Source organism: Leucoraja erinacea, chromosome 36, assembly GCF_028641065.1.
Source record: "Leucoraja erinacea ecotype New England chromosome 36, Leri_hhj_1, whole genome shotgun sequence".
Classification (NCBI taxonomy): domain Eukaryota; kingdom Metazoa; phylum Chordata; class Chondrichthyes; order Rajiformes; family Rajidae; genus Leucoraja; species Leucoraja erinaceus.
Genome location: NC_073412.1, coordinates 513,388 through 536,038, shown reverse-complemented (window position 1 = coordinate 536,038; position 22,651 = coordinate 513,388). Strand labels below are relative to the sequence as shown.

Below are 22,651 nucleotides of genomic sequence, written 5' to 3'. Positions count from 1 at the left end.
TATAGTTTGAGTATAATCTTTGGTTTTCAGCGTGTGGTTGGGTTGCTCCTGTCTTGTGTGTTTTCAGTCTAAAGGTATTGTGCTTCCATTTATATTCTACAGGCGTTTGATCACAGATTCCAAAGTCAAGTTGAAGTACCAGCATTTAATAACTAACAGTTTTGTAGAGGTAAGACTTCCTCTTTTTAAAGTAAACATTATGCAACAAGTAAACACTAAAATAGAACTTTCATGCTGGTATTGTAGTCATTCTAAATAGTTTTGAGTATGTTAAGTCTGCATTTTAAATTCCTCTGCATGTTGACATAAGTGGGGTATTACAGCACTGAACAATTCGTTAGGAAGTGTGGGGTAAAATATGACTCGTCCTGGGAGGTCAGTAACTGAAGTCTGGCTCTAGCCATATCTAAACCTCTGTGCCACCTCATTGATGTGGTCTTTTTTTAAATTGTTATGCTTTTCCATCACAGTGCAATCGATTGTTAAAATGGTGTCCTGCCCCTGACTGTCACCATGTTATTAAAGTTCAATATCCTGATGCAAAGCCAGTTCGTTGTAAATGTGGACGGCAGTTCTGGTAAGTGTGCGCAATGCCACAGAATGTTATCTAGGTGTCCTTCTTGGTCATTGGGCATCTTTAATGGTCTGAAATGTAATTGGAATGTCACAAAGTAAACTTGTTTCTTCATTTACAGCTTCAACTGTGCTGAGAATTGGCATGATCCTGTTAAATGCAAGGTGAGAGACCGTCTCCTGCATATGTTCCATATATTCACAGTATTTTCACATTAGTGACGGTCTTCCTGTGCAAGCTAGATTTATTTTAGAATTGCAGTAGGTGAAGTTAAACCTCAATGACTATTTACTGTAAATGGAAAAAAAAGATAGTGAAGTAGACAAACTAATGGTAGGGTACAGCCAGATGTTGTGTCATTGTGAGGGAGTGGGCAATGTGGCACTTGTCTTGGCAATGGTGAGCAGTGTCAAGAGTTGAGAACGTTTAATGGTCATGTATACCAGCAACAGAATAATGACATTCTTATTTGCTGCTGTTTTACAGGCCCATTAATACAATAACACAAATAAATATACAATAATCAAACAAACAAGAAATTAATAATGGATAATATTCGATTATCCGATCAGAATGGTGCAACTAAAGCTGAGACCATAGACGTCGTAGTTGCTGAGGCAGGGTTGTGGGTATTGTTGTGCAGCGTTCAAGAGTCGTCTGATGATTGCAGGGGAGAAGCTATTCTTGAAAATGAAAGTGTGGACTTCAGAGAATTCATTGGGGGGGAAATAACTGGTCTTGTGTTCGTTCTTTCCTTTGTACTGACACTATCCTCGGGTTGAGACGGAAATAGCAAATAAATGATTTGTCAACAATTGAATTAGGGGAAAGGTATCAGTGTGTTAGAGTTAGACAAAAATGCTGGAGAAACTCAGTGGGTGAGGCAGCATCTATGGAGCAAAGGAAATAGGCGACATTTCAGGTCGACACCCTTCTTCAGAAAAAGAACTTTGCCTATTTCCTTCGAGTCTGAAGAAGGGTCTCGACCTGAAACGTCGCCTATTTCCTTCGCTCCTTAGATGCTGCCTCACCCGCTGAGTTTCTCCAGCATTTTTGTCTAACTTTGATTTTCCAGCATCTGCAGTTCTTTCTTAAACAGTGGGTTAGAGTTGCTGCCTTTGCTTGCTGTTAGAATGTGCCTGCTACAAAGTCATCCTGTCAATGGAGAGATCTTCACTGTAATTATGTCAGCTCTGCTGTACGTGCAGATACAATGAAGAAATAAGGCTTCTGTGGCTGACTCAAAATAAGATGTACAGATCAGATATGAAAACAGGAAATACTGGAGTTAGGCAACAGGGCAGGCAGCACTTGTGGGAGAGAAATATGGATTTGGGTTGGTGACTTTTTGGTTAGGAAAACAAGCCTCCTTTAGTAAGAGTTTAAAAAACATAGCTGCAGCTTTGTTGGCCGGGTGATCAAAAGAAAACAATGAGTGAAAATGTACTTGAAATGTGATTGGGAAATGTAGAAATATAACGTTGTAGTGATTATCGGCTAGCTGTGAAGTTGCGTGCATGGACTACGCACAAGCACCGTCAAAGCTCTGATAGAAAATCGCTTTCTTGTATGATGGTGCAGGGGACAGAAGGATTGCTGTGTACTCCAAATAACGAGTACAATGCACATTTCAGATTGTTTCAATTGGAAAGCACTGGAATTAGGAGGTAGTGATCTCTCCCAGTGGCTTAATCATTTTCTAAGTTTACCTCTGTTTGTGAAATGAGCACAATTCAGGTCGCTGTTTTTAATCAGGATGTGCTATTAACATTCTCTGCTGTTCTTCTTCTAGTGGTTGAAGAAATGGATTAAGAAGTGTGATGATGACAGTGAAACCTCCAATTGGATTGCAGCAAATACCAAGGTAGAGCAGAGATATTTGGAGAGTCTCCTTGTTTGCCCCCTTGACAATACAATGAAAGTCTTCAGTTTATTTAAATAGTTCCAATTAAAGGTTTACACCAAAGGTAGACAAAATGCTAGAGTAACTCGGCAGATTAGGCGGCATTTCTGGAGAAAGGGAATGGGTGACGTTTCAGGTTGAGACCCTTCATCAGACTGATTGCCTATGCCATGCCGTCAGTGTGCCTATGGTGCTGTGTCCTCCATACCAGTTGCTGGTTAAGATTCTGTCTCTTGTAGTATGTTGTCATACTCATCTCTCCACTCATGGAAACAGCGTAACTGCAGTCTGTTCCAAAGCTTGCCAAATACTCGAGCGTTAGTGATGTAAAGTATGCAAGTCATTCCCACCACTCCAAGTCTGTCTGCTAATGTAATGTGGGCTACAGAAAGCTCTTATAAAGTAAAATATTACCTGGAACATATTTAGAGTGTTGAATGGCTGTTCACTATCATTAACCCTGGCTTGCAAATTCATTGGGCATTGTGATTGCGGGTATAGGCAACACAATATTGGATCTTGAGTGTGAGCTCCTGATTTATAGCTGTAGTTGAATTGTTACTGTTTGCTAACGGTGCCTCTAACATTCCAACAGGAATGCCCAAAATGTCACGTGACCATTGAAAAGGACGGTGGATGTAATCACATGGTTTGTCGCAACCAGAATTGTAAAGCAGAATTCTGTTGGGTCTGCCTTGGTCCCTGGGAGCCGCATGGATCAGCTTGGTCAGTATTTTTCTTTGGTTTTGCATGGAAAATTTCAGGATTAACCAACATTTTAATTGTTTGAAAATTGGATTGGATACTGCTGTATATCTGCCCCAAGGTTAAATCAAACAAGATGCTTGATTAAAAGTGTCTTCAGAAATGCTGTTGGTTTTTGACATCTGAGCAAAGCTTCAGGGCAAACTTGCTTTCTTTGACTCGATCTACAGTTGGATAATTAACCTAGTAGATTGCTCTTAAAGTAGGTAAGGGGAAACGGTGTCAGGTAATCCCTGATCTATCCAAACAAGGTGATTTTAACTGTCTTAGAAAGTAAAGCGATATCATTTTGTTTGTTTTGTGTATTCTGCGTAAAGTCTGAAATGAAATTAAGTCAGGCCCTCTCTACTTTTAGGTATAACTGCAATCGTTATAATGAAGATGATGCAAAGGCGGCAAGGGATGCCCAGGAGGTAAAAGGAGCACGGATGTGGGCAAGTCCACAGACCCCTAAACTCTGCAGTTGTGGGGAAATATTTCTTATTGAAGCATTAAATCTCCTGCACCTGCCCAGGGTAGTCACGTCCCTCTTGCAGTGTGGCAGCCACAATTGTACATACTGCTCCATCTGTGCAAGTCTGTTCTACCTGTCTTTTATAAAGTTGTATTATAACCTTCCTGTTCTTCCGTGCCCCAGCTGATGAAGGCAAACATCCCTTACATTGGTCTTACAACCTTTAAAGACCCTTGGAGTTGTACACTCACGACCTTTGTGTCTCCATACTCTTGGGTTCAACCATTCATTGTGTTTGCCCTTGTCGTACATCCCCTCACATTTATCATGATTAAATTCTATCAGCCATTGCTTTGTCCATCGTAACAAAACTGATCAATGTTGTCCTGTATTCTACGGCTTTCCTCCTCTCGAGCAACGTTTGTGTCACCTGTAAACTTCTACATTCATATCCAAATGTGAATACGGTAACCCCTGCTATAACAGACCACATGGCAGGAGAGGGTGTCTTGCTGATTGTCCACTATAACCGAATAAGGGGGTTCATTTGTGCAGTACTATTGGGGAAAAACAGGCAATAAACATACACCACGCAGTAAAGGACACAAATACCCTGGGACAGCATGGCGGTACAGTTGCTACTCCATCCTGACCTCGGGTGCTCCCAGTGGCAGTGTGGGTTTCTTCCTGGGTGCTCCAGTACACTGGCTCTATCCTACACTGAGTTGTCCCTAGTGTGTGGGATGGAGCTGATGTGCCCGGATGGGGGCGGGGGGGGGGGAGTTCGGGATCGGGACGGGTCACTGGCGCAATGCGGTGGCGACTGCCGGTGGTTTGGGCAGCTCGCTGAGGCCAGTTGGGTTACAGGCCTGCGTGTCGTTGCTGTGGGGGTGGGGCGGGGCACCCTGGGGAAACCCACACTGTCACAATGTCTGTGCCGTTGCAATGCGGGAGGAATGATAGAAACATTGCAGTTGTTCAATCCTGCACGCTGCACACTGTCCCTAGCATGTAGGATAGAACTAGCTGGTCGCCGCTGACTCGATGTTTCTATGCTCTCTCTCTAAACTAAGCTAAACAAGAATGGTTCAAAAACCCCATTTACTCCATCTACCTAGTGGTTATTCCGTGAAACAATGAAATTGGTCTGCAACAGATTCAGTCTGCTAAAACCAAAATCCATTATAAAGTGGTCGGTTAAAATGAGGGTATATACCTATACTTATAAATACCTTTGTTGTACTTCACAGCAGCAAGGGTAGCGGCACTGACTGCTGTCCTGCATCACTGGTCACAGGTTTCCAGTCACAAAAACACCCCTCAGTCTTCACCTTCTACCTCCTATTAACAACCCAATTGTCATTCCAATTTTTGGTTTGATGTATAAGTAAATACCTGCCACAGATACCATTCGCCCTGCATCAGAGAACGCTATTGGGGAAAGAACGTTGGACAAGCCATTGTGTGTGCCCTCAGCTCTGCGAGTATGCCAAGACGTGTCTACAGCCACCTACCTGATGGATAAACATGCAACTTTTGGCCGTCACCACTTGGTTTGGATTATAATTCTTGAGTTGTGGGTATTGCTGGTAATTATTGCTCATCAGCTTCTATCAAGTGGGTCATCTTCAAATGCTGAAATATATATCAGGTCTTCAACATGGCTTTCTCATTTGCCATCGCTGAACCAGTCTGTTTCTGGTCGGTTTTGTTTACGTACATGAACTTGGAAGTATGTGTTTCGAGGAATGTACAAACTTAAATATTGGTGTAACACTGAGTATATATTTGTGCAAATAGATTTTTGTCATTAAATACTAAATTCATTTCAAGATTCTTTTGTCGGGAGCTTGAAATCTATTGACATCACAAGCTTCAAATGTCATCCTTGTAACAGCAGAGCTTTGAAATAGTTTGTGTAGTAATCGCGATGTTGCAAGAGGTAAAGGGTTTACTGCTCTTCATTCACAATATACAATAGAAAACAGACAATGCTGAAAGTACTCAGCAGGTCAGGCTGCATTGATGGAAAGAGAAACGGCCAATGTTTCAGGTTTAAGACCCTTCATCAGAACTGAGACGTTAACTGTTTCTCTTCCCATAGATGTGACCTGACCGCTGAGTATTTACAGCATTTTCTGTTTTTATTTCAGGTTTCCCAGCATCTCCAGCGTTTTGATATCGATTACCATTCTTCATATTCCAACTAAGTGAGAGTAAAGCTGCTGACACATTGTGGATGGTACCTTATGAATAGCATTTGCTTATCGCCTTGCTCTAATTTCTGTTGAAATACTTAATCATTACTCTTAATTGGAAATCTACCTATGTGAAGTAGAAAGATAAGTGCAGAAGTATAAGTTGGTTTACTTGGCTGCACGGATGTGATGATAGAAAAATAATGGTAAATGAAATGTATAACCGTTCCCAGCAGCTGAGTTTCTCTGCTGTATGTTTCTTTGGCAGCGTTCACGAGCGGCTCTCCAGCGATACCTCTTCTACTGCAACCGCTACATGAATCACATGCAAAGTCTGCGATTTGAGCACAAGCTCTATGCTCAAGTCAAGCAGAAGATGGAAGAGATGCAACAACACAACATGTCTTGGATTGAGGTGCAATTCCTGAAGAAAGCTGTGGATGTCCTCTGCCAGTGCCGCGCCACACTAATGTACACTTACGTCTTTGCTTTCTACCTCAGAAAGAACAACCAGTCCATTATCTTTGAGGTATGCCCCTTTCCACAGAAAGGTTCAAATCACTCTGAGCCTTTTAACAAACCTGCGAATGATTGATACAAGTAAATGTTTTGATGCAAGTAAACATTTTCAGGGACAGCTTGGCTATTTTGAAATTCAAGTCGAATGTGGACACAGGTTCTGTCGATAGAGGAGTGGCAATAGGAGCTACTGGAAAATATGCACCAGATTCAACATAAGTTAGTCCTCCTTCCATTCATTCAAAGATCGTACTATACCAACAAGACCCATTGGGATTAAAGACATTTATAAATACCTTCTATTACTGTATTACAAAGCCATTCCGACCACCCTTCTCCCCCTGATTTTCTGGTGCAGAACTTGCATTGCTCTCCCCTTTTTAGGTCACAACATTTATTTTTGAGACCCAGATATCCATTGATTATTTTACTCTGATCCTTTGAGCAAATCTTATGATCACAACAATGGCAGGTCCATCTTGAATATTTTCATTACATGTAGTTCTGCTATGATCAAGCTTTCCCTCGGGCAAATTGGATATAATCAACAATGGATGAATTGGGAAAACTATTTGTTTTACACAGGCTGAATGGGTTGTAACATGATTTTGATCAGGAACCAAAGTGTCACTAGAGTTACATTGGAAATAGACAAGCAGAAAAAAATATGTTTTTGGAGCAAAAAAACATCTTGTGGAAGCTCAACTGTTTCTATGTAACCACCCTGCAGTAATCAGACTTCATTGTCTCTTAAGAATACTTGCTGGGTGCTCATTGAAATTGACAAGCATTTGCTTCCATTGACACGTGTGGAGATATTCTATTAAACAACGTTATATGCAGCCTTTAGTGTTTAGCTTACAGTAACACAAATAAACTCAGAGCTATTAAAAATACCTTTAGTTTTGAAAATCCTGTGGGGAAAATTATCTTTGTTATTGCAAGTCTGAACCACTCTTGCTCCTAACCCTATTTCTCGTCAGCGCAATTCTTGTTATAATGCTATTTTTTATAATTCAAGGTTTCTTAGAAAGACAATCATTCTTTTGTAGCAGAGCTATCTGTAGATGTATGAGATTTTGTATTCTGATGTTGATGCTAGAATCTTGGCAGGTGTTTAAGCAAAGCATTCATCTGGTTTGTGGGACCACCAGACTTGGTTCCATACGGCAGGAAATATTTGGCCCATTGACTATGGATTGGCCCTACTCGTAGCCAATCCGTTTTGTCTTAATCCACACGCCTCTACACGTAGACCACAAATCCTTTTGCTTCAGATACTTATCCAGCTCTGTGTAGATGCTTCAGTTGAATGTGCCTCCACAGTTACCCCCAGCAGTGCAGTCCAAACCCCAACCGTTGGTTACCTAAAATATGTTCCTCCTCGGGTCACTCTACCAATCGACCTCCTTCTCCGTCATTGATTTTAATACGTTAACCCATTCGCTCTTAATACGTTAACCCATTCATCCCCAGGATCATTCTGGACTCTCTTCAACTCCAGCCTGCTATCCAGACTCTTAAATGGAAGAACTCCAGACTCCGCTATCTTTAAGATCTCTATCTAACTCTCTCTTGAAAGCATCCAGAGAACCGGCCTAGCTTCCAGAGAACCTAAAGACTAGCTTCTCATTTTGGCCTGTCAATTCTACTATGTCTTATGACGTCCATGAAACCGAGCTGTCTGTAAATGCCACTGAGGAAAAATCATCTGACAAGCACCTTGTGGGTGACCTTGCAATGCACTGTTGCTGTTATGAGGAGAACTGATTTAAATTTAAGCAGGTCTTGTGCTCATGAACATTATCCAAAGACGCTGTTAAATCCTTGTCCAGATATAGATGGGATATTTTCCATCATTGATATCCCTTTAGGATTAAAATTGGTTCCTCCACAATGTCCCAGCTCCACAAACAATGTTTAGAAAGATCTCTGTCCAATACTAGCTCTAGCTGTCAGAGTTGGATGAGAATGTCACATTTCCCCACTTTACATGATCTAGCTAGTGGAGAGGGAGCAAGTTAAAGATTCAGACTGTTCACCTTTCTTCACCTGAAGTGTTAACGATATCTCACTCCATTGATGCTGCCTGATCTACAGTATATTCCCAGCATCTGGAGTACTTTACTTTTGTTCCATTGCAGATACAGTTTCTGCCTGCTGTCACCCCTTGAGATGACCAATACAAAGATGAAATGCTCATCTCTGATGTTGCCAGATTCTGAAAACTGTTCATTAAATGCTGTAAACCTGGAACTTGTGTAGATTGCTATACGTTCTTATCTCATTACCAAAGAGTGAGAGAAACAGCGTAATCTTATCATCTGAACTTTCATCTTTGAGCTGATTGACGTGCCTCTATTCATAGCCACTCCATCCTGTGACCCACACAATACAATTAAAAGTTACTTTGCATTGGATGCAACCAAATGAGCAAAAAGCAGAGTGTCATGTGAGTTTATTGTCATGTGTCCCTGATAGGACAATGACATTCTTGCTTTGCTTCAGCACACATAACAAGTGCTGGAGGAACTTGCTGGGTCAAGTATCATCGGTGGAAGAAAATGGACAGCTAACATTTTTTGTTCAGACTGATGGAATAGAGGGGAGGTAGCTGGTAGAACGAGGTAAGGGGAAGGGGTGTGGATTGAGCTGGCAAGTGATAGGTGGATCGTGGTATGGTAGGGAGAGAAGAATGGAGAAAGTAACCAAGAGATGTCTGCAAATGTTCAACTTTGCAGTTTCATCAGCAAAAATGTGGACCATATCATCATGGGCCACCAAATTATCTAGTGGTACAGTGGTACTTGTACATTGAAACTCCTTTTATATACCATTCAGTAAATATCTTGCTATACATAGACACAAGATTCGAGTACAAGAGTGTAAGATGGCGGGGACACTGTCAGAGTTGCAGGAGTCAGGTTGCCAGGCGATATTGTCGTTACCCACCGCTGCTCCGTGCAGCTGTAGGCCGCCGAATGCCACTTGCAACGATGCCGGATCTAAGTGAGCCCCAGGCTACTGCAGGGCCGCCTACGGCCCACATCTCCAACACAAGGTTTTGAACACGATTAAACGTGCCATCCTACTGTACAGTATTGGTTTATTACTGTGTTGGGTACAGAGATACCATGAAAAGCTTTGTTTGTATGCTGTCCAGTTGAATCAAAGTATACGTGGACATAATCTAGCCTTGCACGTGTAACAGATAGCGGGGGGGGGGGGGGGGGAAATACCCGAGTGTGGAATATTGTGCTGCAACATTGTAGCGTTGCTGTTACAGGGGAAAAGTGCAAGGTCGGAAGGTAGGTTGGAAGATCAGGACTACACCCTAGCTAATGGGAGGACTGTTCAGTCATCTGATAACAGGGGAAGAAGCTATTTCAGAATCTGGTGGTACATGCCAGAAGGATTAAGCACCCTGTAGTTTGGCAATAGGAGGAAGTTTAATTTGTTATTACAATCCTTTGGCAGGATCAGAATACTGACGTCATTGCAGGGATACTTGATCTGCAAAACATGTGCTTCTCTCCCCCAGAACAATCAGGCAGACTTGGAGAATGCAACAGAAGTGCTGTCTGGCTATCTGGAGAGGGACATATCCCAGGACTCCTTGCAGGACATCAAACAAAAAGTGCAAGACAAGTACAGGTGGGTTGACATCATTGATGGACTTGATGTAGACTTGTTGTTGCATCAAATGGCCTAATTCTACTCCTATGTCTTATGATCTATTTGATCTAAATCTGAGGTGAAGGGGCATCTGTAAGTGTGTTTAGCCTGCCCGAGGTCCTTCAGTAGAGGTCCCTGTCAGTTTACCAAGAAGGGGAACAATTGTTGCTCACAGTTTCATGATTTTGTCATATGTCACTGGCCGTTTTACACTTAATCTTTTAATACTGTTTTTTAAATTTCAATTATTTCCATTAGGAAAACTGGGCTGATTAACATAAACTTGTTTTTTTGTTAATGTGGGACATATCTTATACATTTAGTTTGCTTGTTAATAACTTATCATTTGAAATTCAGTTTAACTTATAACTTCTGTGCTGTAACTACATATTCAATGTTGTTTGCGTTAACACAGAACATGGAAAATTACAACACAGCAACAGGCCCTTCACAGTGAAACATTAAACCCAATAAATGCACTTTTGACAAAGAAGGAAAAAATGTTTTCTAATTTTACTGAATTTTAATTTATCATTAACCTTAGAATGCAAAATAAAATCCTTAAGCCATTGCCAATAGTGTCTGAAGATGTCAAGGTAGGAAAAAAGGCTAATATGTCTTCCTCCTAAATATTAGACTTCAGAATACAGTGCATTCAGAAAGCATTCAGACCCCTTTACTTTTTCCACATTTTGTTATGTTACAGCCTTATTTTAAAATGGTGTTTTTGCAAAGTAATTAAAAAGAAATTAACTGAAATATCACATTTACGTAAGTATTCAGACCCTTTGCTATGACACTCAAAATTGAGCTTAGGTTCATCCTGTTTCCATTGATTATCCTTGAGATGTTTCTACAACTTGATTGGTCCACTAGTGATAAATTAAATTGATTGGACATGATTTGGAAAGGCCCACACCTGTCTATATAAGGTCCCACAGTTGACAGTGTATGTCAGAGCAAAAACCAAAGCCATGAAGACGAAGGAATTGTCCGTAAACCTCCGAGACAGGATTGTGTCAAGACACAGAATTTCTGCAGCATTGCAGGTACAGAAGAGCACAGTGGCCTCTGTCATTCTTAAAAAGAAGAACTTTGGAACCACCAGGACTCTTCATAGAGCTGGCTGCCCGGCCAAACTGAGCAATCAGAGGAGAAGGGCCTTGGTCAGGGAGGTGACCAAGAAACCGATGGTCACTCTGACAGAACTCTAAAGTTCCTCAGTGGAGATGGGAGAACCCTCTAGAAGGACAACTATATCTGCAGCACTCCACCAATCAGGCCTTTATGGTAGAGTGGCCAGACAGAAGCCACTCAGTAAAATGTACATGACAGCCTGCTTGGAGTTTGCCAAAAGGCATGAGAAACAAGATTCTCTGGTCTGATGAAACCAAGATTGAACTCTTTGGCCTGAATGCTATTTGTCACGTCTGGATGAAACCAGGCACTGCTCGTCACCTGGCCAATATCATCCCTACGGTGAAGCATGGTGGTGGCAGCATCATGCGGTGGGGATGTTTTTCAGCAGCAGGAACTGGGAGACTAGTTAAGATCGAGGAAAGATGAATGGAGCAAAGTACAGAGAGATCCTTGATGAAAACCTGCTCCAGAGCATTCTGGACCCCAGACTGGGGCGGATGTTCACCTTCCAACAGGACAACGACCCTAAGCACACAGCCAAGACATCGCAGGAGTGGCTTCGTAACAAGTCTGTGAATGTCCTTGAGTGACCCAACCAGAGCCCAGACTTGAACCCGATCGAACATCTCTGGAGGGACCTGAAAATGGCTGTGCATCGATGCTCCCCATCCAACCTGACAGAGCTTGAGAGGATCTGCTGAGAAGAATGGGAGAAATTACTCAAATACAGGTGTGCCAAGCTTGTAGTGTCCTACCCAAGAAGTCTTGAGGCTGTAATCGCGGCCAAAGGTGCCTCAATAAAGTAGCCTCAATAAAGAGTCTGAATACTTATGTAAATGTGATATTTCAGTGATTTCTTTTTAATTACTTTGCAAAAAGTTCTAAACATCTGTTTTCGCTTTTTTATTATGAGGGATTATGTGTAGATTGATGATAAGAAAAATAATTTAATCCATTTTAGAATGTAACGTAACAAAATGGGGACAAAGTGAAGGGGTCTGCATACCTTCTGAATGCACTGTACCTAAAACTAGAGTGCATGGGTTTAGAATAAAGTGTAACATTTAGAGGAGCTCTAAGGGAGACCTTTTTCATTGAGGGTGGTTGGAGTCTGGAGTATGTAGCTTGAGGGGGTTGTTGGAGGCAGAGGCTCTCAACATTAAACAAGTAACTGGATGAACACTTGAGTCACCATGGTGTTGAAGTGATGGTAAATGGAATCATTGAAGATCTGCAGAGGTGGGGCTTGTTTGTGTGCTGTGTCACTGTGACTCTTCAACTTCAACATATCTGAAGTATGTGAGGAGCCATGTACAATCTAATGTTTAAAGTGTCTTATTGGGCCATTCAAAAAATCTCCGTGTCTCTTCTCAGCGTACCTTAGATTTCTGCAGCTTGATTCAGACGCCACATTCCAGGTCGTGCCTTGCAACCAGTGTAAAGGATATTAATTCCCTGACCAAATAGCTCCAAGCTTCCCGCCTGAAAAGTTGCCTCTCTGTTCCCTTTTCTCAGATACTGTGAGAGCCGGAGGAAGGTGTTACTACAGCACGTGCATGAAGGCTATGAGAAAGACCTCTGGGAGTACATGAGGACTTTCTTTTTTAATTACTTTGCAAAAAGTTCTAAACATCTGTTTTCCGCTTTTTTATTATGAGGGAATTATGTGTAGATTGATGATAAGAAAAATAATTTAATCCATTTTAGAATGTAACGTAACAAAATGGGGACAAAGTGAAGGGGTCTGCATACTATCTGAATGCACTGTACCTAAAACTAGAGTGCATGGGTTTAGAATAAAGTGTAACATTTAGAGGAGCTCTAAGGGAGACCTTTTTCATTGAGGGTGGTTGGAGTCTGGAGTATGTAGCTTGAGGGGGTTGTTGGAGGCAGAGGCTCTCAACATTAAACAAGTAACTGGATGAACACTTGAGTCACCATGGTGTTGAAGTGATGGTAAATGGAATCATTGAAGATCTGCAGGGGTGGGGCTTGTTTGTGTGCTGTGTCACCGTGACTCTTCAACTTCAACATATCTGAAGTATGTGAGGAGCCATGTACAATCTAATGTTTAAAGTGTCTTATTGGGCCATTCAAATCTCCGTGTCTCTTCTCAGCGTACCTTAGATTTCTGCAGCTTGATTCAGACGCCACATTCCAGGTCGTGCCTTGCAACCAGTGTAAAGGATATTAATTCCCTGACCAAATAGCTCCAAGCTTCCCGCCTGAAAAGTTGCCTCTCTGTTCCCTTTCTCAGATACTGTGAGAGCCGGAGGAAGGTGTTACTACAGCACGTGCATGAAGGCTATGAGAAAGACCTCTGGGAGTACATCGAGGACTGAGGCTCGGCTTGCATTGAACTGTCAACCCGTTAGCAACAGAGTGCTGATGCAAATAAAGTGGGCGGCACTGGCCCTTGCAGACACTGCTGGAGTTCTACCCTACTTTTTGTTAATGGAAAGTTTAAGTAAATTATATTGTAATAAAAAAGTAGATAAAAACCACAAAATGTACAACAGTATTGTAAGTGGATGAAGGGTGTGACACACTAAAAAACCCTCCAGCTTTGATCTGTAATGTAGCTACATTCTGAGAGCTGAACCATCTTCTGTTTCCTTTCATTTATTCATTTTCCCTGTGTGTAGTAATTGAACTGACCTGGCTCCTCTTTTCCAGCCAGTCATTAATTGTATGTAGGTTCCCTGTTTGTGAATGTTGATTGGCTAATGTAAGGCAGCACTCTGGGGTTACCTTTGTATATGACTTTTAAAAGGAGGACACAGTATTTTTCAAATTGTACATAGCGCATATGCATGGTTGAGCGAGAGCAAGCGTGGCACGTGTTTGCATAATGTTTAATTACAAAAAAAATATTTATTCTTTAAAAACCTTCAAGAATATGTATATTTGCTGTGCAGTTTCTTTAGGTTTGTTAACCTTTGACCTCAGCGCTGTTAGTGGAATGTGGATTGAATTTTCTGCTCTTTGTCCTTCCCCTTTTAAAATGAAAAGCAAGTTTTTAACCTTGTGATATTCCATAGTACTAGTTGTCGACTCGAGCCGAGTCCTGGTGCTGTTGGGTTTCCCTAATGTTCACCGCTTCCCTCTTTTTCTCATTGCTTTTCTACTCTGCTACAGCTAACGACAGTCACCTCCAGCTTCGGCACAAGCCCCCAGTACTTTCTATGTTCACTGTTGCTGTATAAAAATAAAAAAAATACCTGTAAAATTGTACAGATCTCGTCAGACAGTAGGAGTGATACAGACATGTAACATTTGGAAGAGAGCAATGTTCAGCCTGTCTCTCCCCACACCACCAGTGCCCTGGATGATGATGGCTGCTGTCCTTGCTGAGTTCTGCCTGTATTGCTACGCTGGGGTAGAGAGGTCAGGGTTGAAGGATCATTGCTTGAACTGCTGCGTTCCCAAGCTGCATCTAAACCTCTGCATCAAATATTGGGTAGTTCTAATTTATTGTGTCATTTAATTCATTATATCAAAGAAAGTTGTCTGAGATTAAGACCAGGCATTGGATTCCTTAACCCTATGCTATAGAACGTTTATTTTGTTTCTCCTTTTATTGCACTGGGACAATGTATTGTCAAATTCTCAAACAATGAAAGAATTGTAGCTGTAATGGATGAATCCATGACAAACTTACACAGTTGTAAAACTTGAATACTGCAAAGCATTTACTGACGATAAAGGTTTAATTTGGGTAATCCTTGCGTGGCTTCCAGTGCTTGTGAGATGAGAGTGTGGAGCAGGGCAAAGAAGAAGCATGAACTTCTCAGCCATCATGTGTAGCTCACAGACATGATTGTACTCAAATTGGGAAGCATGCTTTTAATCTGTACTGTATTCTACAAACGAGAAGGGTTGTGGACTTGTCTGGGAGTTCATGGTTTTGACTACTCTGCAATCTCCAGTGTTGCTGTTGACTTCCTGTGATGTCACCTAGAAACGCAAGTAGAAAAAAAGTATTTGTGTCTGGAATGCTCAGAGTGTTTCATCTTGTACTGCGTTGTTGCCCAGTTGATGGGGAAAGTACAATCCTGTTAGAAACCAGTCCCGATGAGAGTAAATAGCAGCGACTGTTTGGCAAATGGAGATCCATGTGTTTGACCTTACCATGCAAACCCAGCAGGAAGCTGAGCGTCATCGCTCACTGAAGTCATCAACCCTATTTTCTGAAATATTCAGGGTTGCTTACAAAACGGAAAAGCTGACAAATTAGCCTTGCCTGCAGGAATACTCTATGAATTAAGCCAAGGCCACCTGTGGCACTTTCACTTGCTATCAGAAGGTACAGAAGCTTCTGCTTGCATGATGTGCTGTGTTCCTGTTGTTTATGGGTTCATCTGTCTAGGAGTTTTAAGCAGTTTAGGTTTGCTGGTAATTCAGTGTTAAGCACTGAAGTGACAAAGAGGTGTATCATAGAAAATTTCTAACAGATGAGAAGGCCAGTGAGGTCTGTCCGTGCCAAGAGATTGCACGAAAGGGGGGTTCTCTTTTTGGAAACACCTTGCCATTGGGTCTGCTCTGTCATACAGCGGATGAACTGTTGTGGGTAGGGGGACTGACGATGCTAAAAATCCATTTCCATTCCACCTTTTCTTATGTGTCCTCCTTTCATCCAGGTCAGAACAGTTACTGAATGATTATCATGGGATTAATACATCACACTGTTCTGGTCCAAGAAATACTGTTCTGAGGACATGTGGGTTTGGCACCAGCACAGTGAAACTTTAAACCCAATAAATGCACTTTTGACAAAGAAGGAAAAGAATGTTTTCTAATTTTACTGAATTTTAATTTATCATTAACCTTAGAATGCAAAATAAAATCCTTAAGCCATTGCAAATGGTGTCTGAAGATGTCAAGGTAGGAAAAAAGGCATATGTCTTCCTCCTAAATATTAGACTTCTGAATACAGTGCATTCAGAAAGTATTCAGATCCCTTCACTTTTTCCACATTTTGTTATGTTACAGCCTTATTTTAAAATGGATTAAATTCGTTTTTTTAATCATCAGTCTACACACAATACCCCAGATTGAAGATGCGAAAATAGGTGTTTTTGCAAAGTAATTAAAATGAACTGACATATTACATTTAAATAAGTATTCAAACCCTTTGCTATGACACTCAAAATTGAGCTTAGGTTCACCCTGTTTCCATTGATTATCCTTGAGATGTTGCTGCAACTTGAATGGAGTCCACTAGTGCTAATTTAAATTTATTGGACACCTGTCTATATAAGGTCCCACAGTTGACAGTGCATGTCAGCAAAAACCAAGCTATGAAGACGAAGGAATTCTCCGTAGACCTTCGAGACAGGATTGTGTCGAGACACAGACCTGGGGAAGGGTATAAAACAATTTCTGCAGCATTGCAGGTCCCGAAGCGCTCAGTGGCCTCTGTCATTCTTAAATAGAAGAACTTTGGAACCACCAAGACTCTTAATGGAGCTAGCCGCCCGGCCAAACTGAGCAATCGGGGAGAAGGGCCTTGGTCAGGGAGGTGACCAAGAACCCGATGGTCACTCTGACAAAGCTCCAGAGTTCCTCTGTGGAGATGGGAGAACCTTCCAGAAAGTCTACAGCACTCCCACCAATCAGGCCTTTATGGTAGAGTGGCCAGATGTAACTCCTCAGTAAAAGGCACATGACAGCCTGCTTGGTTTGCCAAAAGGCACCTAAAGGACTCACAAAACATGAGAAATAAGATTCTCTGGTCTGATGAAACCAAGATTGAACTCTTTGGCCTGAATGCCAAGTGTCACGTCTGGAGGAAACAGGCACCGCTCATCACCTGGCCAATACCATACCTACGGTGAAGCATAGTGGTGACAGCATCATGCTGTGGGGATGTTTTTCAGTGGCAGGAACTGGGAGACTAGTCAGGATCACGGGGAAGATTAACGGAGCAAAGTACAGGGAGATCCTTGATGAAAACCTGCTCCAGAGCCTTCTGGACCTCAGACTGGGGCAGAGGTTCACCTTCCAACTGGACAACGGCCCTAAGCACACAGTCAAGACAACGCATGACTAGCTTTGTGACAAAGCTGTGAATGTACTTGAGCGGCCCAGCCAGAGCTCGGACTTGAACCCAATTGAACATCTCTGGACCTGAAAACAGCTGTGCATCGACGCTCCCTCCAACCAGACAGAGCTTGAGAGGATCTGCAGAGAAGAATGGGAGAAATTACCCAAATACAGGTGTGCCAAGCTTGTAGTGTCCTACCCAAGAAGTCTTGAGGCTGTAATCGCTGGCTAAAGGTGCCTCAATAAAGTACTGAGTAAAGGGTCTAAATACTTATGAAAATGTGATATTTCAGTTATTTCTTTTTAATTACTTTACAAAAAATTCTAAACACCTGTTTTCACTTTTATTATGAGGTATTGGGTGTAGATTGATGATAAAAACAATGAATTGATTTTAGAATAAGGCTGTAACGTAAAATGTGAAAAAAGTGAAGGGGTCTGAATACTTTCTGAATGCGCTTAAAGTAATGTTCCCATTTGCTAAGCTTAAATGGTGGAGTGCTGCAATGGAACACTTTTTTGACAGTAAAGGCAGAATCAAGGAAAGTGGCATTTATGGTGTTCCTGAAAGAGTGATATTTGGAGCAGTTGCAGAAGTCTTGGTCAGACAGGAGCATTAAGGGGTGTTTATTTTCCAAGACAGATTACACTCTAAGGATAGCCAGTGAAGGATAGTGGAAACTAGCATGGAATTAGAATCAGAATAATTTTAATGCTAAACTAAGTTCTAATTGATCTCTGTTGCCATTATCCTAACATGTAATTTTGAAGACTGCAATGTCTCAAATTGCGTTGGGCCATTCCAGGCAGATCAGTACTTTGGAAGGAGGAGAGTGAAAGGGAGTCGCGTCACAGATTTGCTGTTGGGAGCAGTTTCTTTTTCGCTATGTAAAATAGTAAATTGGATTGGGAAAGTCTTTGCAAAGCAGTAACTCTAAAATTAAAGTTACATACCTTTCCACCTGACTTCCACCGGCCGTATGTTAGCAATTGATCTATTCCAGTTGCAAAAAGAAAACATCTTGTTTTGACTTTCTTGTTGGCACATCAGCAAAAGACTGAACGCTTCGATGCACAGAGCCGCCACTCTCAGATTGGAATAATTGTTACTAACAGATTTGCACATTTGGAGAACCTTGGCATGGAGACATGAAATCAGAATTTATTGCCAGCCTCATTGTTGCTGCTGGTTTGCAATGGTCAAGACAGAGCTACTTGGAGACTCTGCTCCCCAGCAGGTCACGTTTGAAGAACTGAAGAAGTGTCTTGACCCAAAATGTCACCCATTCCTTTTCTCCTGCGATGCAGTCTGACCTACTGAGTTACTCCAGCTTTTTGTGTCTATCTCGGGTCTCATTAATCCATTTACTAACAAGTGCCACAGCATTTCATTTTTGCACGATGGGCAATGATCAGAACAGGCTTGAGCAGGACAACCAGGAAATGCAATGTGGGAAGGAGCTACAGATGCTGGCTTGCCAGATGTGGAGGAAACAGAAAATAGGTGCAGGAGTAGGCCATTCGGCCCTTCGAGCCTGCACCACCATTCAATATGATCTTGGCTGATCATCCACATCAGTATCCCATACCTGCCTTCTCTCCCTACCCCCTGATCCCCAGTTAGGAGATGTTGGTTTACCAGATGTGGAGGAAGGGGCTGCAGATGCTGACTTACCAGATGTGGAGGGGCTACAGGGGCTACAGATGTTGGTACAGATTATGGCTTACCAGATGTGGAGGGGCTACAGATGATGGCTTGCCAGATGTGGAGGGGCTACAGATGCTGGTCTACCAGATGTGGAGGGGCTGCAGATGCTGGTTTACCAGATGTGGAGGGGCTACAGATGCTGGTTTACCAGATGTGGAGGGGCTACAGATGCTGGTTTACCAGATGTGGAGGGGCTACAGATGATGGCTTACCAGATGTGGAGGGGCTACAGATGCTGGTTTACCAGATGTGGAGGGGCTACAGATGCTGGTTTACCAGATGTGGAGGGGCTACAGATGATGGCTTGCCAGATGTGGAGGGGCTGCAGATGCTGGTCTACCAGATGTGGAGGGGCTGCAGATGCTGGTTTACCAGATGTGGAGGGGCTACAGATGTTGGTCTACCAGATGTGGAGGGGCTACAGATGATGGTCTACCAGATGTGGAGGGGCTACAGATGATGGTCTACCAGATGTGGAGGGGCTACAGATGATGGTTTACCAGAGATGCTGGTCTACCAGATGTGGAGGGGCTACAGATGATGGTCTACCAGATGTGGATGGGCTACAGATGATGGTCTACCAGATGTGGAGGGGCTACAGATGATGTTGGTCTACCAGATGTGGAGGGTCTACCAGGTGGAGGGGCTACAGATGATGGTTTACCAGATGTGGAGGGGCTGCAGATGTTGGTCTACCAGATGTGGAGGGGCTGCAGATGCTGGCTTACCAGATGTGGAGGGGCTACAGATGCTGGTCTACCAGATGTGAAGGGGCTACAGATGCTGGTCGGGCGGGCACGTACAGCGCGCTGACGTCACAGAGCGGGGGAAGGCCGGGGCGGAGGAGGCGCGCAGTGTGATGGCGGCCGAGGCCGAGGCCGGGCCCGGGGGTGAGCGGGGCGGGACGGGGCGGGGATGAGGGCGCTGGGGCCCGGGACGGGGCTGGGACTGGGGCTGGGGCCGGGAGCGGCGCCGGGGAGGCGGTGTCTGCAGCGGGCGGGGGACGAGTACCACAGGCCGGCGGGGGGAGGCCCGGGGCTGGGCCGAGGTAGCGGCGGCTGGTTGCCGTGGTAACGCCGGGCCCAGCCCCAGCCCGCACTGTGGTTCATCAGGTCACGGGACACAGGAGCAGAGTCAGGCCAATCGGCCCATCAAGTCTATTCCTCCATTCAATCTCTGATCTATCTCTCCTTCCTATCCCCATTCTCCTGTCTTCTCCCCATAACCCCTGACACCCGCACTAATCAACAATCTATCTCTCTCTCCCACTAGTGGAAACATCCTCTCCACATCCACTCAATGGTACTTTATGTTACTTGTACCTAGGGACAGTGGAATTCCCTTTTGGCATACAGTTCAGTAAAAATCTTACCAAATATAGGCACAATCAGACTTAAGTACAAGAATGTGACAATAGTGGATGACACCGAGACAGTACACAAGAGGCTCCACATTTCCAGCGACATCTTGTTCAATTTTAAAATGTTAACCAATATAAAATAGAAAATAGGTGCGAGAAGATGCCAGCTCGAAGGGTTAAGAAGATTCTTAACTCCATCAAGGCCCGTTGTCCTGGCGGCTGCACTGAGTTGAAGTTGCAGGGGTCAGTCTGACCGGACCATGTAGTCAATATCCTCCACCACTGCTCCATGTCGCTGCATGCTGCGTCTAATCCAAGCACTCAGACTCTTGGAGCAGCACCTGATCACCGCGCAGCCCAGGGCTGTGGAGGTCCCCCAGCGACCCACTCCGCAGACACTGCACAAAGATTGCACAGCACACACCAATTACATTTCCCACCTCTCACCATAAAGCTACACGCTCTAGTCTTTGACATTTCGACCCTGGGAGAAAGGTTCTGACTGTCTACCCTATCCACGCCTCTCATAACTTTATAAATTTCTATCAGCTCTCCCCTTTGACAATTCTAGGGAAACAATCCACACGTTTGTCCATCCGCCTCCTGTAGCTAAACACCCTCTAATCCTGACAACTTTCTGGTAAATTGTAGAAACAAGGAACTGCAGGAGTCAGTTTCCAAAAAAGTCATACAGTGCTAGAGTAATTCATAAACCTCTTTCGCACCCTCTACATATTTTCCTGATCTATGCTGCCATTGTCTATCCATTGGCTTCAAACTTGCTAATAGGTCTCTCTGACATTTGGAGGTCCAGACATCATCAGCATTTACCTATTACTCCAACCTGTTATTAAAAACAGATTAATTGAACTGGAAACATACGTGCTGACTTGTAGTACAGGTTGAGAAGCTGGGACAGGAAATGGATCCTACAATAGTTGTTATTGGTATTTCATATTTTTTTTAATAAACAGGCAGATTGTAAGGACTGTGAGCCTGTGAGTGGACCTGTTGGAAATTGGTGCATCTTTTGATCTGTCCAACTGACTACTGCAACAGAATGGCAGATTTGGAGAAAGAACCTGTAAGTAACAATCAAATATCTAAAAACACAAGGTGACACAAGTAACAATAGACAAAGGACAACAGGTGCAGGAGTAGGCCATTCGGCCCTTCGAGCCAGCACCGCCATTCAATGTGATCATGGCTGAGCATCGCCAATCAGTACCCCGTTCCTGCCTTCTCCCCATATCCCCTGACTCCGCTAACTACAGATGCTGGAACCTTGAGCAAAAACCAAAATGATGGAGGAACTCAGCGGTTCAGGAAACATCTGTAGAGGGAATGGGCAGATAATCTTTCCGATCTCAATCCAAAATGTTCCTGGACCGTTGCCTCCACGGATGCTGCCTGACCTGCCGAGTTCCTCTAGCATTTTGTTTTTTTGTCTTAAAACACAATTTGGGTTTTGTTATTTCTGGGTAGATTTTTACAGCACATTTTTAAAAAGTCACAAAAAAAACCCCAAAGCTTGTCAGAGACCTATAGATTGAATGTTTTCCCTGTCCATTTTGGAAAGTTTCAATCCATTTCCTTCATGGACATGGAGTGGATGTCTCCTAACTGGGGATCAGGGGGTGTGGAGAGAAGGCAGGTACGGGATACTGAGTTGGATGATCAGTCATGATCATATTGAATGGCGGTGCAGGCGCGAAGGCTCCTGCACCTATTTTCTATGTTTCTATGTTTCTAACTCGCACCAACAAATGCGCCCATCAGACCTAACATGTTTATTTTGTCAGGAGTAATAAGAATCACACACTTTGGGTTTTCCTTCCTTTATTGTGGTACATTGATGGGATAGTGCCGAGGGGCTTTATTATGTATCTAACCTCAGCAGACCCTTAGTTTAGTTTATTATTCCCATTTATACCAAAATACAATGGAAACATTTTTGTTGCGTGCTATCCAGTTAGTGGAAAGACAATGCATGATTACAATCAAGTACAGATACAGAATAAAGGGCATAATGTTTAGTGCAAGACTGCTCTGGAGGGACACTGGGGCCCCAAAAAATTACAACAAATTGGGAAATAGGAATGTGGTAAATATTCTTGGAAGATCAGTTTCCACTGATGATGGGGGTGGGATGTGAGATCAGGTTCCACTGATTATGGGGATGGGATGTGAGTTGCCATTTGATTCACTGCATTTCTGAATTCAATTTCTCCAGATTCTACAACAGTCTGATGCTTCAGCTGATATTAGGAAATTACGATCGAAAAAAGGTGAGGTTCATTCTTCTGTTTC

The 22,651-nt window shown here is 43.1% G+C and overlaps 2 protein-coding genes across 7 annotated transcripts in view; both read left to right on the top strand.

Moving 5' to 3' along the window:
* The window catches only part of LOC129713642 (E3 ubiquitin-protein ligase ARIH1), a 50,270-nt gene extending 35,320 nt beyond the window's left edge, over nt 1-14,950 (top strand). For 2 of the 4 annotated variants that reach the window (XM_055662845.1, XM_055662847.1), the window contains 9 exons: nt 103-169; nt 471-577; nt 696-738; nt 2,367-2,438; nt 3,073-3,203; nt 3,598-3,676; nt 6,163-6,423; nt 9,955-10,067; nt 13,486-14,950. In XM_055662845.1, the coding sequence (XP_055518820.1) occupies nt 103-169; nt 471-577; nt 696-738; nt 2,367-2,438; nt 3,073-3,203; nt 3,598-3,676; nt 6,163-6,423; nt 9,955-10,067; nt 13,486-13,570 (958 nt within the window). In that variant the 3' untranslated portion in view covers nt 13,571-14,950. The remainder of the gene's footprint in view (nt 1-102; nt 170-470; nt 578-695; nt 739-2,366; nt 2,439-3,072; nt 3,204-3,597; nt 3,677-6,162; nt 6,424-9,954; nt 10,068-13,485) is intronic. The other 2 variants (XM_055662846.1, XM_055662848.1) reach the window with 1 other exon arrangement.
* A 4,807-nt stretch (nt 14,951-19,757) lies between these two features.
* bbs4 (Bardet-Biedl syndrome 4) overlaps nt 19,758-22,651 on the top strand; it is a 28,566-nt gene continuing 25,672 nt past the window's right edge. For 2 of the 3 annotated variants that reach the window (XM_055662841.1, XM_055662839.1), the window contains exons 1-3: nt 19,758-19,871; nt 21,316-21,425; nt 22,575-22,629. In XM_055662841.1, the coding sequence (XP_055518816.1) occupies nt 21,402-21,425; nt 22,575-22,629 (79 nt within the window). In that variant the 5' untranslated portion in view covers nt 19,758-19,871; nt 21,316-21,401. Of the gene's footprint in view, nt 19,872-20,116; nt 20,137-21,315; nt 21,426-22,574; nt 22,630-22,651 lie in introns of those variants that run through there. The other variant, XM_055662840.1, reaches the window with a different exon arrangement.